This window comes from Odontesthes bonariensis, chromosome 20 (genome assembly GCF_027942865.1).
Source record: "Odontesthes bonariensis isolate fOdoBon6 chromosome 20, fOdoBon6.hap1, whole genome shotgun sequence".
Classification (NCBI taxonomy): Eukaryota; Metazoa; Chordata; class Actinopteri; order Atheriniformes; family Atherinopsidae; genus Odontesthes; species Odontesthes bonariensis.
The window spans coordinates 28,689,728-28,703,554 of NC_134525.1; the positions used below are offsets into that span (position 1 = coordinate 28,689,728).

The 13,827-nt window shown below is 39.4% G+C and overlaps 1 protein-coding gene across 2 annotated transcripts in view; it reads right to left on the reverse strand.

Annotated features, from left to right (window-relative positions):
* The window catches only part of abcd3a (ATP-binding cassette, sub-family D (ALD), member 3a), a 61,819-nt gene extending 49,584 nt beyond the window's left edge, over positions 1–12,235 (reverse strand). For both annotated transcript variants that reach the window (XM_075452053.1, XM_075452054.1), the window contains exons 1-4: positions 12,081–12,235; positions 8,628–8,664; positions 8,425–8,523; positions 5,963–6,051 (exon numbers count right to left, since the gene is read on the reverse strand). In XM_075452053.1, coding sequence (XP_075308168.1) covers positions 5,963–6,051; positions 8,425–8,523; positions 8,628–8,664; positions 12,081–12,190 — 335 coding nt within the window. In that variant the 5' untranslated portion in view covers positions 12,191–12,235. The remainder of the gene's footprint in view (positions 1–5,962; positions 6,052–8,424; positions 8,524–8,627; positions 8,665–12,080) is intronic.
* Positions 12,236–13,827: the final 1,592 nt, after the last annotated feature.

The window sequence follows — 13,827 nt, forward strand, 5'->3', positions numbered from 1 at the left end:
ATACCTAAGCACTCACTTTTTGTTCATAAGAAACACAGTGATTGAAACTCCCTTTGTGCTAGGGGTGGCACGGATCACAAAACTCACGGTTCGGTGTGTATCACGGTTTGAGGTCTACGGTTTACGGTTTTGTACGTTTTTTTTTTAAACTTTTTTTAAAACTTTTTTTTAACTTTTAGCCCCATAATACATACCATTACACCAGTGGAACACTGTAATAATCGCTGAAAAGATTTTACTACCAGAAAGCTAGTATTTTGAGAGAGAAAGAGGGAAGACAATGGATGATTTCAACATGTTTTACATTTATTACTCAAAAAAAGTGTCAGGAATGTTTGCTGCCATCTGGTGGCATCTACAGGACAACCACAATAGAAATGGGAAAAAAGTGACACACCGTGGCTCCAGCACCTTCAACATGTTTCTAAAGCCTTCAGCCTCCACCACGCTATAGGGCTGCATGTCGTTCGCAATGAATAAACCAATGGCTTTGGAAATTGATTTTGCTTTTGCAGTGTCCTCAGCCAGAGGCTGTTTAAATGCAGCGCTGAGGGCTTTTTGGCAGGCTCTCCTCTCCTCCCCTCCACTGACACACTTGGGTGATGTCTGCGCAAATGGCCGGACATATTTGAAGTGTTTCCACTAGCGTATGCAAGACGGGTTTTGCAATGCTTGCATGTCGTAATCGTTCGATCCACGCTTTTCTTGCCAGCATTGGCCCCCCTTCACTACTTCTACTTGCCGTGTTTGTGCACGCCGCCACACCTCTTCGCTTTCGGTTCTTTGACGCGAATTGAAACCACATGCTAACATACGGGCTACAATGCGAACGTGGAACGTCTGGACACAAAAAAATTAAACCGTGGACCCCGTACGGTTTGCACACGCCCCGCCCCGTGAGAAGCAAACCGTACGGTTCGGAGCGTCCACCAAAACCGTACCATGCCTACTTTGTGGTACGACCTGAAAAATCAAAGCAAATTTCTTTCAATCCTAATTTGCAAATAATGAGCATGATAGTTGCAACGTAATGGCAAGGTAAATTTACCAATGTACAAAATAAATGTGAAAAAACGAGAAAAAGATTTTCGTATTGTAGGGTTACATAATTATAGGAAAAAGAAAGAGCATTTTCTTTTTTTTATGAATACTGCAGCAACAATTTTCTCTAAATTATTTAAATGGGTTTATCTGGAGATAAATTATCTATTATGATTGGGGAGATGTTGAAAGGGAGTGCACCTCTATTCAAATAAACATTACAAAAAATGCTTGAGCCATGCAAAATGACTTACTCCCTTTGCCCTTTTTCCTTATTTGTTACATTACAACCTGGAATCAAAATTATATTCTGGGGGGTTTAAATCCTTTGACCAACTCAATATCCCTATCACTCAAAGAGTGCAAAAGCATTTGAAATTGTGAAACAAATAAGGATTGTAACACAGATCATCGGACACGCAAGTATAGCTGAAATCACTGTAGAGTTGTTTTCTTTAAGTCATTTGAATGGTAATTTTGTAAATGACTCTGTATTCATAAAATACATATATTTTTTTATTTTAAGGATTTTATTAGTGTCTGGAAACACTTTAACTCTTTCGGTGCCATTGACGTCAATTTAAAAAAAAACGTTGACTGCCAAAGACGTCTATAGACGTCAATTGCGTTTTTTAACGGAGCGGGCTGGGGAACAATCTAGCGGAGTTTGTCACTAAATCTTAGGCTTGTAAACACTAAACGGAGAATATACTGGCAAAATTACCCGCAAGGTGGCAGCAGTGCCACTTTGCACAAAAAAAAAAGCTCGTTTTCTCAATTTTTTGGTCAAAAACAGCTGTTTTTGGTGAAACCAACCTATGTTCTACTGTCTATTACTAAAGGACTGAAAATGGTAGAAACAAACTTTTTTTTCCTGATGAAAGAAGAGAGTCTACTCTTTCTTTTGGTAATTTCGGTGTGTACATAGTCATAAGACACACTTTTCTGTGGGTCTTGGAAAATCAGTCAAAATACTGTAAAACACTTGGCAGTATGGGTCTCTCTGCACTGAAAATGGCTGGCAGCCAATGAGTTAAGAGTCTTTAAAGGTGGGGTATGAGATGTTTTCTGGAGCATTTTTTATCATATTGTCTGAAAACCTCCTCACGACCCCATTGCATCCACTAAAATAGAATGTTTGGGGAAAAAAAATTATATTTTAGTCCATTGTAGAGGGTGTAGCAAGAGGAAATGTCTGACCAATAGAAGTAATGATGACAGTTACTTCTATTGGATTCTGACATGCCAATCAACCGTCAGCCCCCCTCACCCCTCTCCCCTGCGCGTTCACAGACTCGTGACTCGTTCATGAAGGCGTGGTTTAGAGGGGTGGGCTGAAGGGAGAGGCAAGGTTGTGTATTTTCGAAAATATAGTTTGCAGGAACCGTTTTTCCAAGATCTCATACCCCACCTTTAAGTCGACAAGTAGTCTAGAAGGCTTTTTTCCTGTTTCAGTATTTTTCAATTTCTGAGGCACTTAGCCATCTGACAGTAGAAACAGAAAAAACATAAATGAGAGTGGCTTTATTGGGAATTCAACAAAATCAATATACAATTTTGCATCTTTTTTTAATTTTTTTATAGAAAGATGCAAATATACGGAAATTTGGAGCATATGTGGAGTGCCCAGGCCTATTTAAGTCTAATTGAGCAAATACAAACAGTAGTTATGTCAAACGGAGGTCACTAAAATTGATCTTGCATTGTTGTGTAAATTTGCCAAAACAATGTTAGAGTCCATAGTTTTCTCTGGACCCGTGCCAAATCTGACGAGCGATGAGATGTTACAAGTCATCCTTCCACTTCTGGCTGTCTAGGTGGTGTCCAGCAAACAATAATAGGCTACATAATAGATATAATAGATAATAGGGCTGCAATGGATCAAAAAACTCACGGTTCGGATTGTTTTTCGGATCAGAATCATGGATCGGATCATTTTTGGGTCAGCAAAAATAAAAAAAAATAAAAAGACAAGACAAATAAACATAAGTTTTGTCTTTCACTTTTAAATTAAAATATATAAAATCAACTTAAAGTGCACTAGGCATAATATCTTCCTTTTAACATAATTACTGAAAAACCACTTAAAGTACAACATGAAAAGGCATATCTCCTTCCTTTAAACATGGACCAATGACCATTAATAAAAAACTCAAAGATCTGGCACAATCTTTTCACTGAAGTGGGTGTGCGACTTGATGTCGTAACGTGGCTCAAGCACTTTCATGTGCATGTGTTTAAAGCCCTTGTTTTGCACAACCTAATATGGCCTCATTTCTGCACCTATAAACACACTGATAGCGTTTGTGATGGCTTTAGCCCGGTTGGATTGTGCAACAAGGGGCTGCATAAATGCCGCTATGATATGTGGTTGTTGAGAAGCCTTCGTTTTCACCTGAAATGCGTGGTCATGCTTGATGCGTGGTCATGCTTGATGTGTTCCACTGTCATATGGCTTTCTTGTGCCACAGTGCCTACTCACCGTCCCGGTTTTATCCATTAACCTCTTTCCTTCATCATTATATTTGACAGGGAAGCCAAAATGCTCCCATACAGGGGATTTAAATGACGTTCAAGCTCCTCCGCTCGCCATGACCACGCTGTGTGTGGACTGAACATGCGCACAACTTTTTTTTTTTTTTCATAAATGTGTGCTGAACCGAAGATATTGATCCGAATAGATCAATGATTATCCGTTTAGATAATCTACCATGTTTCCGGGGAAAACCCTGTTTCGTTTAGGAAAAAGTTCAAATTAAACTAAAATTTCCGTTGGGACCGCTCTCATTTTAACTTTTTTTTGTCATGCAAAACCATGACAACCCAGGCTGGAGACCACAACGAGGGGTTACAGTCTTGCTGGCACAAGAAGCAAATCAAATAAACCTTGAAGATTAAGATAAAAAAATTCAACTAAACAAAAGCAAATAACCATTACATGTGGTTTGCTGCATATTGGATTACTAACAGACTGTCCAAGTCTGTCAGTAAATTACTTGATTGGTGATCATCATATTGATTTAGAGAAGCCTGGCTACAGCAGGAGGATCATGATAGCATCAATAAATCAACTCCCGATGGCTATTTAAATTTTAACATTCCTCAAACCAAAGGCTGAGGAGGAGTGGCAGCTATCTGCACAATGGGGTTACAAATCAGCCCAAGACCAAAGAATAGTTTTAGCCCATTTGAGCCAGTTTTTCTCACTCAACATGGAAAAAAAATTAAATAAAAATAAATCACAAAAACCACTTCTGATGAAAAGAGATGATACAATTCTGTGTATTATCCCATCTGCACTGAGCATGAACAGTCAACAGTATTTCCACAATTCTGTTCAAACTGACCATTCGAGTAACTTTTGAATTTACTTGACTACATGGCTTCTGAGAAGAAATTTCTTCAGAGTAGGAAAAGACAGTCTGTTTTTATTTACATTTAACTTTTTTGAAATTGGGGTTGTACATCCTATCATGCTGTATCAAGTAGGCATGGTACGGTTTTGGTGGACGCTCCGAACCGTACGGTTTGCTTCTCACGGGGCGGGGCGGGGCGTGTGCAAACCGTACGGGGTCCACGGTTTAATTATTTTTTTTTTTGTGTCCAGACGTTCCACGTTCGCATTGTAGCCCGTATGTTAGCATGTGGTTTCAATTCGCGTCAAAGAAGCATAAGCGAAGAGGTGTGGCGGCGTGCACAAACACGGCAAGTGGAAGTAGTGAAGGCGGGCCGATGCTGGCAACAAAAGCGTGGATCGAACAATTACGACATGCAAGCATTCCAAAACCCGTCTTGCATACGCTAGTGGAAACACTTCAAATATGTCCGGCCATTTGCGCAGACATCACCCAAGTGTGTCAGTGGAGGGGAGGAGAGGAGAGCCTGCCAAAAAGCCCTCAGCGCTGCATTTAAACAGCCTCTGGCTGAGGACACCGCAAAAGCAAAATCAATTTCCAAAGCCATTGGTTTATTCATTGCGAACGACATGCAGCCCTATAGCGTGGTGGAGGCTGAAGGCTTTAGAAACATGTTGAAGGTGCTGGAGCCACGGTGTGTCACTTTTTTCCCATTTCTATTGTGGTTGTCCTGTAGATGCCACCAGATGGCAGCAAACATTCCTTACACTTTTTTTGAGTAATAAATGTAAAACATGTTGAAATCATCCATTGTCTTCCCTCTTTATCTCTCAAAATACTAGCTTTCTGATAGTAAAATCTTTTCAGCGATTATTACAGTGTTCCACTGGTGTAATGGTATGTATTATGGGGCTAAAAGTTAAAAAAAAGTAAAAAAAAAAAAAAACCTACAAAACCGTAAACCATAGACCTCAAACCGTGATACACACCGAACCGTGAGTTTTGTGATCCGTGCCACCCCTAGTATCAAGGTGCAATTACCTTTCACCATGCAATAACACGGTATTTTATATGTCTCGGCGTATCTTGTATCACTGTTTTTCTCATTCGCAGAGCAACACCCTTGTGTTTAGTTATTTGTATCCTCATTTTTTATTTTTGTATAATTATTTTTAAATTTTTCATAGATTTTCTTAGTTTTTTGTATATTTTGTATTGTTGTAGAGAATAAAATATGAAAATACTGTATATCTTATCCTTATATACTTATTTATTTTAACAGATAAGCTTATGTATTTGTTCTATATCTATACTGCTGCAACACTGCAAATTATCCCACTAAGGTACTAAAGAGAATTATTCTATTAAATTCTCACTATGGTATAGTTTTCCAATAAAAGATTTGGGTTATATGTAAGATTATATACACTCAACATGTAACAGTTACATGGTAAAGGTTGGAGTTGTAAAGGTTAAATACTTTTTTTTTTCTTCTAAAAACAACAAAACAATAAAAAACTAATAAAAACAAAACAAAGACTACAAGTGCAAAGCCAAAGTCTGACCTTTCAATCATGGTGCCATTCTGGATCATCCACACATCACAGTAGGTTCTGGTCACCAACATAGTGGCGATGAAGATAAGGTAGGCAGTCTGTGGTGAAAACATAACCGCAGATAACAGTTAGTGGACCCCGTAACACACTGCAGATTATATAATAGTAACTTTTCTTACTGCCCTTGACTCTTCTCATATCTACTTAACTGATCAGATAAAAGCAGACATTTGGCTGTGACCTTTGCTTATGAAGCTGATGTTTCTATGTCAAAGGACTCAACTACCTCAACAGCAAAGATAATGACACCTTGAATGAAGTTTTTTCCAAGTCCAATTCTTAGTATTCTGTTTTTATAACCCACATCAAACATCAAGCCTTTTAAAGTTGTCTTCCATTATTTTGTAGTCATCTCAAAGTTGTTTTAATGTTAATTTGATTTAAAATAAATTTCAACATTTAATTTGAACTTTTTAACATGCTTAAATTTTCACATAATCTTTTTTCTGTTTGTCATCTTTCATTAATATCGTCTGATGGATCCTTACTGACATCTTTTTTTTTTTGCACAGTACATACTATATCAGTCTCAACAACTGAAATGTCACAACGGTAATGTCAGGTTGAGTTTTTGTCCTGTCTCCACGTTTGTTTTGTGACTTCCTCTTTTATTTTGGAAATTAACTCTCCTCTCGTTTCAGTCTCCTTGCCCTTCCTAATGTGTCACCAGTCTGATTGTCTTCCCTGATTCCTGATTGTGTCCACCCGTTTCCCATTTCCTTCCATTTGTGCCTATAGTATTAAGCCCGATTCGCACGGGATAAATATTACCTATGGATCACTGGTAATTCGCAACTACCCCCGCACCTCTGTATTTTTTTGTGGCACATTCGGACGGGACAAGCAAAAGTCTGTAATTTACTCAAATCACAGACATCATGAGCGGATATTCCGGAAATGTGATATATTGTCACATTTTCAATGAAGTGGGCGGTTATTAGCACCCTTACGATAACTATGTTCATTGGGGATAGTGGCATATTTCCTTACCGCATGCTGCCACACAAGCCATCCAGTTGCGTATTCGTGCTTTATTGTTCTTCTTGAGGTGGTTTTTAAGCCTACTCTGGTTCAATATAGGCCTGTACAGGACAGGACTACTTGCCCCTGAAATGCTGTTAATCAAACTCTCGGCAATACCGTCCATTGTTTACTCCAGGACAACACAAGAGATGTGCGATTGCATTCACAAACACACACATGTGCGTTCACACGGGACTTAAATTACCACAGGACGTCTGTGTTTCGCCGAAACACAGTAGGTAATTCGCGGCGGAATTATTACCCCACAAATCACGGACATGGCGCATTCGCACAGGGCTAAGAACTCAGACATTCTCCGCAATTATTCCGAATTACGGGGGGTCCATAGGTAATACAAGTCCCGTGCGAATCGGGCTTTAGTCTCCCTTTGTTCTGTGCCAGTGTGTCATGTCTGTCGTCCTGCACACAAGCCATATTGTCATAGTCAGGTCTTTCTAGTTCCTCGTAAGAGTGATTTTTGGTTGGCTTTTTTGTATTTCATACCTTTCATAGCTCCAGAGTTAAGTTAGAGTTACTTTTTCCTGATCATCCCTCTTTTTGATGTGCTTTTTGTTCCGAGATTTCTTTCTTTTTTTTTTTTTAAAGCATAAAGTTTTGTCAGCTTACTCCTGTACTCTGCGTCCGAGTCCTCTCCACGAGTTCCTTGCTTGAAATGAAATCCATGACTTGCTTTGAATTTTATATATCTTTACAGGAATAAACAAACTAAAATTTTGTATTATCTGAATATTTAAAGATTTCCCAGACTAATTAACAACTGAATTTAATCAAATCAAAAATTCTTAGAATGTAGACTTGACACCATTGTTGTAGTGAAGACACCCTAAACTGGGTTCAACTCATTAAGATGGGCAGTGACAAGACCAAACTTTGATGGGTCAAAAACAAGAGCAGAAGATTTTCATAAATGTGAGCAAAACCACTGTATTGCATCAGAACCAAATGTGTAAATATATAGGTCAAAACACAGAAAGAGCTTTGTGTCAATCTGTTGCAATTGTCACATAACAACATTTTGCTAAGAAAACACAGGACTTTACACTGTGTAATGTCTGCATCAGATGCTTTCTCCTGTGCACTCCAGACACCTGTTCCCCAACAGTCCCTCCCTTGCATTTCCAGCAAGGAGAGTGTACCACCAAGAACCACTACCAGAAAGCCTTCTGCTGTGATGTGCTCGAGTAAACTGCAACCGGGAAAAAAGGCCAAATCAAACTGTCCTCACATTCTTACAAAATTTTCAAATGACCAAAAAAACAGTCTAAGTATTGGTTAGTATCTTCCTACTTAGAAAGCAATCACAGTAATGATGTCAAGAACTTCTAAAGAGTAAAGCCATTGGAAACTTCTAACCAGTCGAACCATACCTCCATGCAGAAAACTTGTGGCACCATGATCCCCAGAATCCGAAGGATTCTGAGAAAGAAGACCTTATCCACTGCTGCCTTGTCTTTTTTTACATCTTTCTATAAATGGAGAAATGAAAAAAGGGTGATTAATTACAGCTATATTTGACAAATTAAATTGAAAAATTTTTTACATTTGAAACAGCTAAATATATTTGACATACCTCTGAGTTCAGTACAAGTTGTGAGCTCCCTTTTGTGCTGTGAAGAACAAGAATTATTAATAAAGCTAATTTTAGTCGCTGAACATTAGACTGGGAGGAAGTTCAGTGTTTCCCACAGATGTGAAGGCAATGTGTGGTGGTGGGCCATGGGGGGGGGGGGGGGGTGTAAAAAATAAAAATTCTTCAAAATAATTCCTTTGTTAATAATTATTGTATTAACCCCATAAGAACCCAGACCCATTTCTACTTAAATGAAAATTAAGGGGGTTATAACACAGACTAAATAGACCACATAGAACCCATTTCAGAATTTTTTTTCCAAAATACCACCCCCCACTGTCAGAGATCTGTAATGTGACTTATGTCACATTGGGAGTTAAGAACCTGGATAATTTCTCCATCAAGGAAAATTATGGGGGACGTAAGGATGTGTGACACCTGTGCCACGGTGGGTGACACAGGTGCGGCTTATCTGCAGATTTTCACATCTTCATTGTAAACAAATTAATAACATAGCTAATTACACTGGTCGGAATGTTCAGCTCTGTTTCAGACTGATACCTCCGGTTCAGGCTGGTCCTCATCCTCAACACGTCTCTTTTTCAATTGCGGAAAATATTTTTCAATACTCATCTGGATTGAAGCAGCAAACATTCAGTGTAAGAGTTTAAAAAACCTACTTTATTTGATTCACAGCTGCTAGTGTTTTGACCTCGACAACCCAACTACATTTTTTTTTTTTTTTACGGCAAACTTGCGACTAGTTAACTTTATAAAGAAGGCGAAATCGCTTCTTTGCTATGGGTCGGGATGGGACAACATTGTATTCAAAATATAAAATATTTTTATAGGACTTTTTAATGTGTGATTTTATAAAGGTGCACGTGATACCAACCTTTTGTGAATTTCGCCAGCCGTCTTCTTTCGGTTGAGCTAATCTAACGCGACGCTGAAGCTAGCAAGCTTCCACGCTTCCAGGGAAGCACGGAGGGGAGGGACTGTGTGTGTGAGTAGGCTATGCGAGAGAGACGGAGGGAGAGCAGGGAAAGGAAATGCAGCTTAACGAATACGAGTATTTTTTTAAATAGCGTTGAAAAAAATAATAATAATAACGAAACGCAATATGTGGCGGCCGGTGTTTAATCTGTGGCGCACCGCCACGAATTAGTCTATGTGTGGGAAACACTGAAGTTCTTACAACAGCTGAACTCTATATAACAGCACTCAGTTAAGTATGAGTATAAGTTGTTCAAAGTAGACAACTGATTATCATACTTTCTAACCATCCATCCATCCATTTTTATACCCACTTAATCCAAATCATCATCACTAATATTATCTAATAATAACCAAAGAAGAACAACAACCTATGGTAAAATGAAATTTGCAAATAATACAAACCCAGACAATGCAATGGTGCCACATCATTTCGAGCCAAATTGAATGAATAGTTATAATGTTAATTGTTTATTGTGGGGCTATTCACAATTGTATTTGGGTTTAGGACGTGAAATGATTTTAATGGGGATACAAAGAATAGAATGACTCAAAAAAAAAAATAATAATACAAAAAAAAACAAAGGAGATGATAAAACCGTCAAATAATAATTAGTTTGAATTCATATTCTTGCTACTTTGCACATCAGTATTTTTAAATGAATGTTTGCAATCAGGGCATTTAAGAAAGACTTCTCGAAAAAGATTATATTCACTTCAAGAAAACCTGCCTGTGCCTTGTCAGCATCTTACTTGACAGGGCAGCTGGTGCTACTGACAGGAATAATTCACACATAATCCAAGTGAATAGCAGAGCTCAACTGTAAATCGAAAGGCCTGTTAAAGGAGAAATTTGTGTTTTTTTAAACCTGGACCTTATTTCTGGCATAAAATACGTTCATTTATTCACCGATAACAGTTTGGCGAAAGTCTGCATCCTTCGGAAGATATTTAGATTACTCGAGATCCGTGTATATCCATATAACGGGAGAGAACAGGCATAGACAGATAATAAATAAGCTGTGCTGTAGTGGTGCGCGTTGATGAAGTCATCCCACTTGACGCATGTGTACAACTTGACGCTGTCTTTATTTCACCAACACTTTAGGCCGAATGAATGAATGAACGCGTACTATTGCACTGTTAGCTCATAGCTGCCATGTTGTTGTTATCCGGGGCTATCGGGGGTGCTTATAGGAACCTTTGTACACATGCGTCAAGTGGGATGACTTCATCGACGCTACAGCACAGCTTATTCTAAGACTAAATATTTCCCCTTTAACCTCAAAAATGTTGCTTTTTCAGTATGGGTAGAGACAATTATTGAGAGGGAAGCAAAGCAAATCCAGTAATATGTTTATCTGAATTGATTTCAGATTTCATTTCGTGGTCTGTAATCCATACACATGCACTGGACACTCAGTGGCGATATCTTTTCAGACATGCAGATAAGCCTGCTTCACAATGTAAAATAAAAAAAATTTAACTGACAAAAGCTTGAGTGGATGGATGCAAACCTCAAATTCAACCTCATTATCACAATTTTTTTTCTAATCTAGCAGCAAATGGTAGAGATTTCTTTTAACAGTATCTGTAGCAATAACCACAACAGGCTGCAGTTACTAAGCAGGCAAATGTGTGTAATTTCCCAGTGGGTTAAGAATAATATCTGTCACTGAACTGTACAAAAACTATTACACTTTGCCATGGCTCAGCACCAACTCAACTCAAGGGGACTGTTGGTGACAACAGAGTACATGTTTTACATTTATGCAAAGTTTTCTAAAAACTAGTTCAGAGTAACACACATTGTTACTTTGAACTAGTTTTTAATGTGAAGTGTGACAACAAAACCATTATGCAAGTTGTTTGAACAGGTATTGAAGCAGTTGCTTCATCTCTTGAAACTCCATAATCATACATGGGAAAGTGACCAGTTAATCTATCACCAATTAAATTCACGAGTATTTACGGGAGCATAAAAATTGACGCATTCATTTACAAAACACACTCTATAAGAATGTCAGATATTAACGGTAACATACTAACGTTAACTATGAAAACCATTCGTGACTCAAATAAGACAGAACCACGCCAAGACCTAATAAATACGTAACCGTCAAGTTACCTAAAGTAACGATAACAAAAAAAGAATAATAATTTATTTTTCTTTTTTTTAAATAGCCGTGGTTCTTCGGGGACAAGTTAAAATACGTTGATAACACAAACCCATTGCTTGTGCGACAGTGAAATAGATTTGCACTCTGATTAGTAAGCAAAACGAGCAGAATGAAAAGTTACTTGCTCTCGGATAATTAATAAAATTAGGAACGTTTCAACAGCAAGTCGCCTATCAAAATGGGCAGCTAGCAGCTACTAAGTAGCTTCCTGATAATTGTTATAAACACAAACACGATTTCTGCAAATACTAAACAGTCTAAACAACAGCCTACTTACCCGAGTTGTTTAGGTGTCCGACTTTTTTGCTTTAACAGATATAACACGAGCAAAATACCACCTGCTATGGAGGAGTTTTTTGCTGTCACGTATTTGCTGAAGGCCGCCATGTTTCTGACACAACGACCGGTCTGATTTGCCCCTGGTACGGCTACGGTGTGGGAAGAAGATGATCTTCCTGCTTTTCTTCTTTGTGGCACTTTCAAGCAACGTCTTGGTCCATTTCCGCCATCAGCTGGACTGGAGTGTTGTGCTGTGTTCGTAATGCCCATCCTTCATACATTCATAGTGGGCTCAGTTGAGCTAATTCCTTCACTCTTGGTAGACTTAAAGATTCAAGATTGAAGAAGCTTTATTTATCCCGAGGAAAATTGCTGTGCAACAGTTAAGGTACAAGAGGGAAAGTACTAAAGTAAAATGAAATAAAATAAAGCTAACATAAAATTACGGAAGCCCAGAGCAGACGTATAACTATAAATTTTTTTTTGATGGTTTTCTCGAGATAACGGAATCTCGTTATCTTGAGAAAACCATTAAAAAAAAAGCTTATACGTAGGCCTACCACGTCCACTCTGGGCTTCCGTATAAAATAACATAAGTAACTGAACACAATAAGTGCAGTGTGCAAATTAGCAGCCTCAAAAAAAAAAAAAAAAAAAAAAAAAATACAAACAAGTAATCTGGAGAAACTGTCATTGCATAAAGTGACATTGGGCACTAGACTGTACCCATATACGCATCCAGGCCCCTGCTGGACCTGTGGAGGCTGACTACGTAAACCAAAAATTTTTCCATAGCCTAAAATTGTCCATAGCCTCTGAACTGAATGTCTGATTGAATTTTGAAAAACACCACATCAACCCTTTGCGTAATGCTGAGCAATGTTACATTACAGACCCCCTGCTGGACCCCCTGCAGTTCGCCTACCGAGCGAACAGGTCAGCGGATGATGCCGTTAACATGGGACTGCACTACATCCTGCAACACCTCGACTCTGCAGGGACGTACGCCAGGATCCTGTTTGTCGACTTCAGTTCGGCGTTCAACACCATCGTCCCAGCCATCCTCCGCAACAAACTCACCCAGCTCACTGTGCCCTCCTCCACCTGTCAGTGGATTACAAACTTCCTGACTGACAGGAAGCAGCAGGTGAGGCTGAGGAGCATCACATCCAGCACCCGGACCATCAGCACAGGTGCCCCCCAGGGGTGTGTACTCTCCCCACTGCTCTTCTCCCTTTACACCAACGACTGCACCTCAAGAGACCCGTCTGTTAAACTCCTGAAGTTTGCAGATGACACAACAGTCATCGGCCTCATCCGGGACGGTGATGAGTCTGCATACAGACGGGAGGTTGAACGGCTGGTCTGCTGGTGTGGTCAGAACAATCTGGAGCTGAACATGCTAAAAAACAGTGGAGATGACAGTGGACTTTAGGAGAAGCCCCCCCACTCTGCCCCCCATCACCATCACCAACAACGCAGTGTCTGCTGTGGAATCCTTCAGGTTTCTGGGCCCCACAATCTCTCAGGACCTGAAGTGGGAGACCAACACAGTCACTACCATCAAAAAGGCACAGCAGAGGTTGTACTTCCTGCGGCAGCTCAGGAAGCTCAACCTACCTAAGGAGCTGCTGATCCAGTTTTACACCACCATTGTTCAGTCTGTTCTCTGTTCATCCATCATCGTTTGGTTCGGATCAACCACCAAACAGGAAAAAAACAGACTGCAACGGACAATAAGGTCT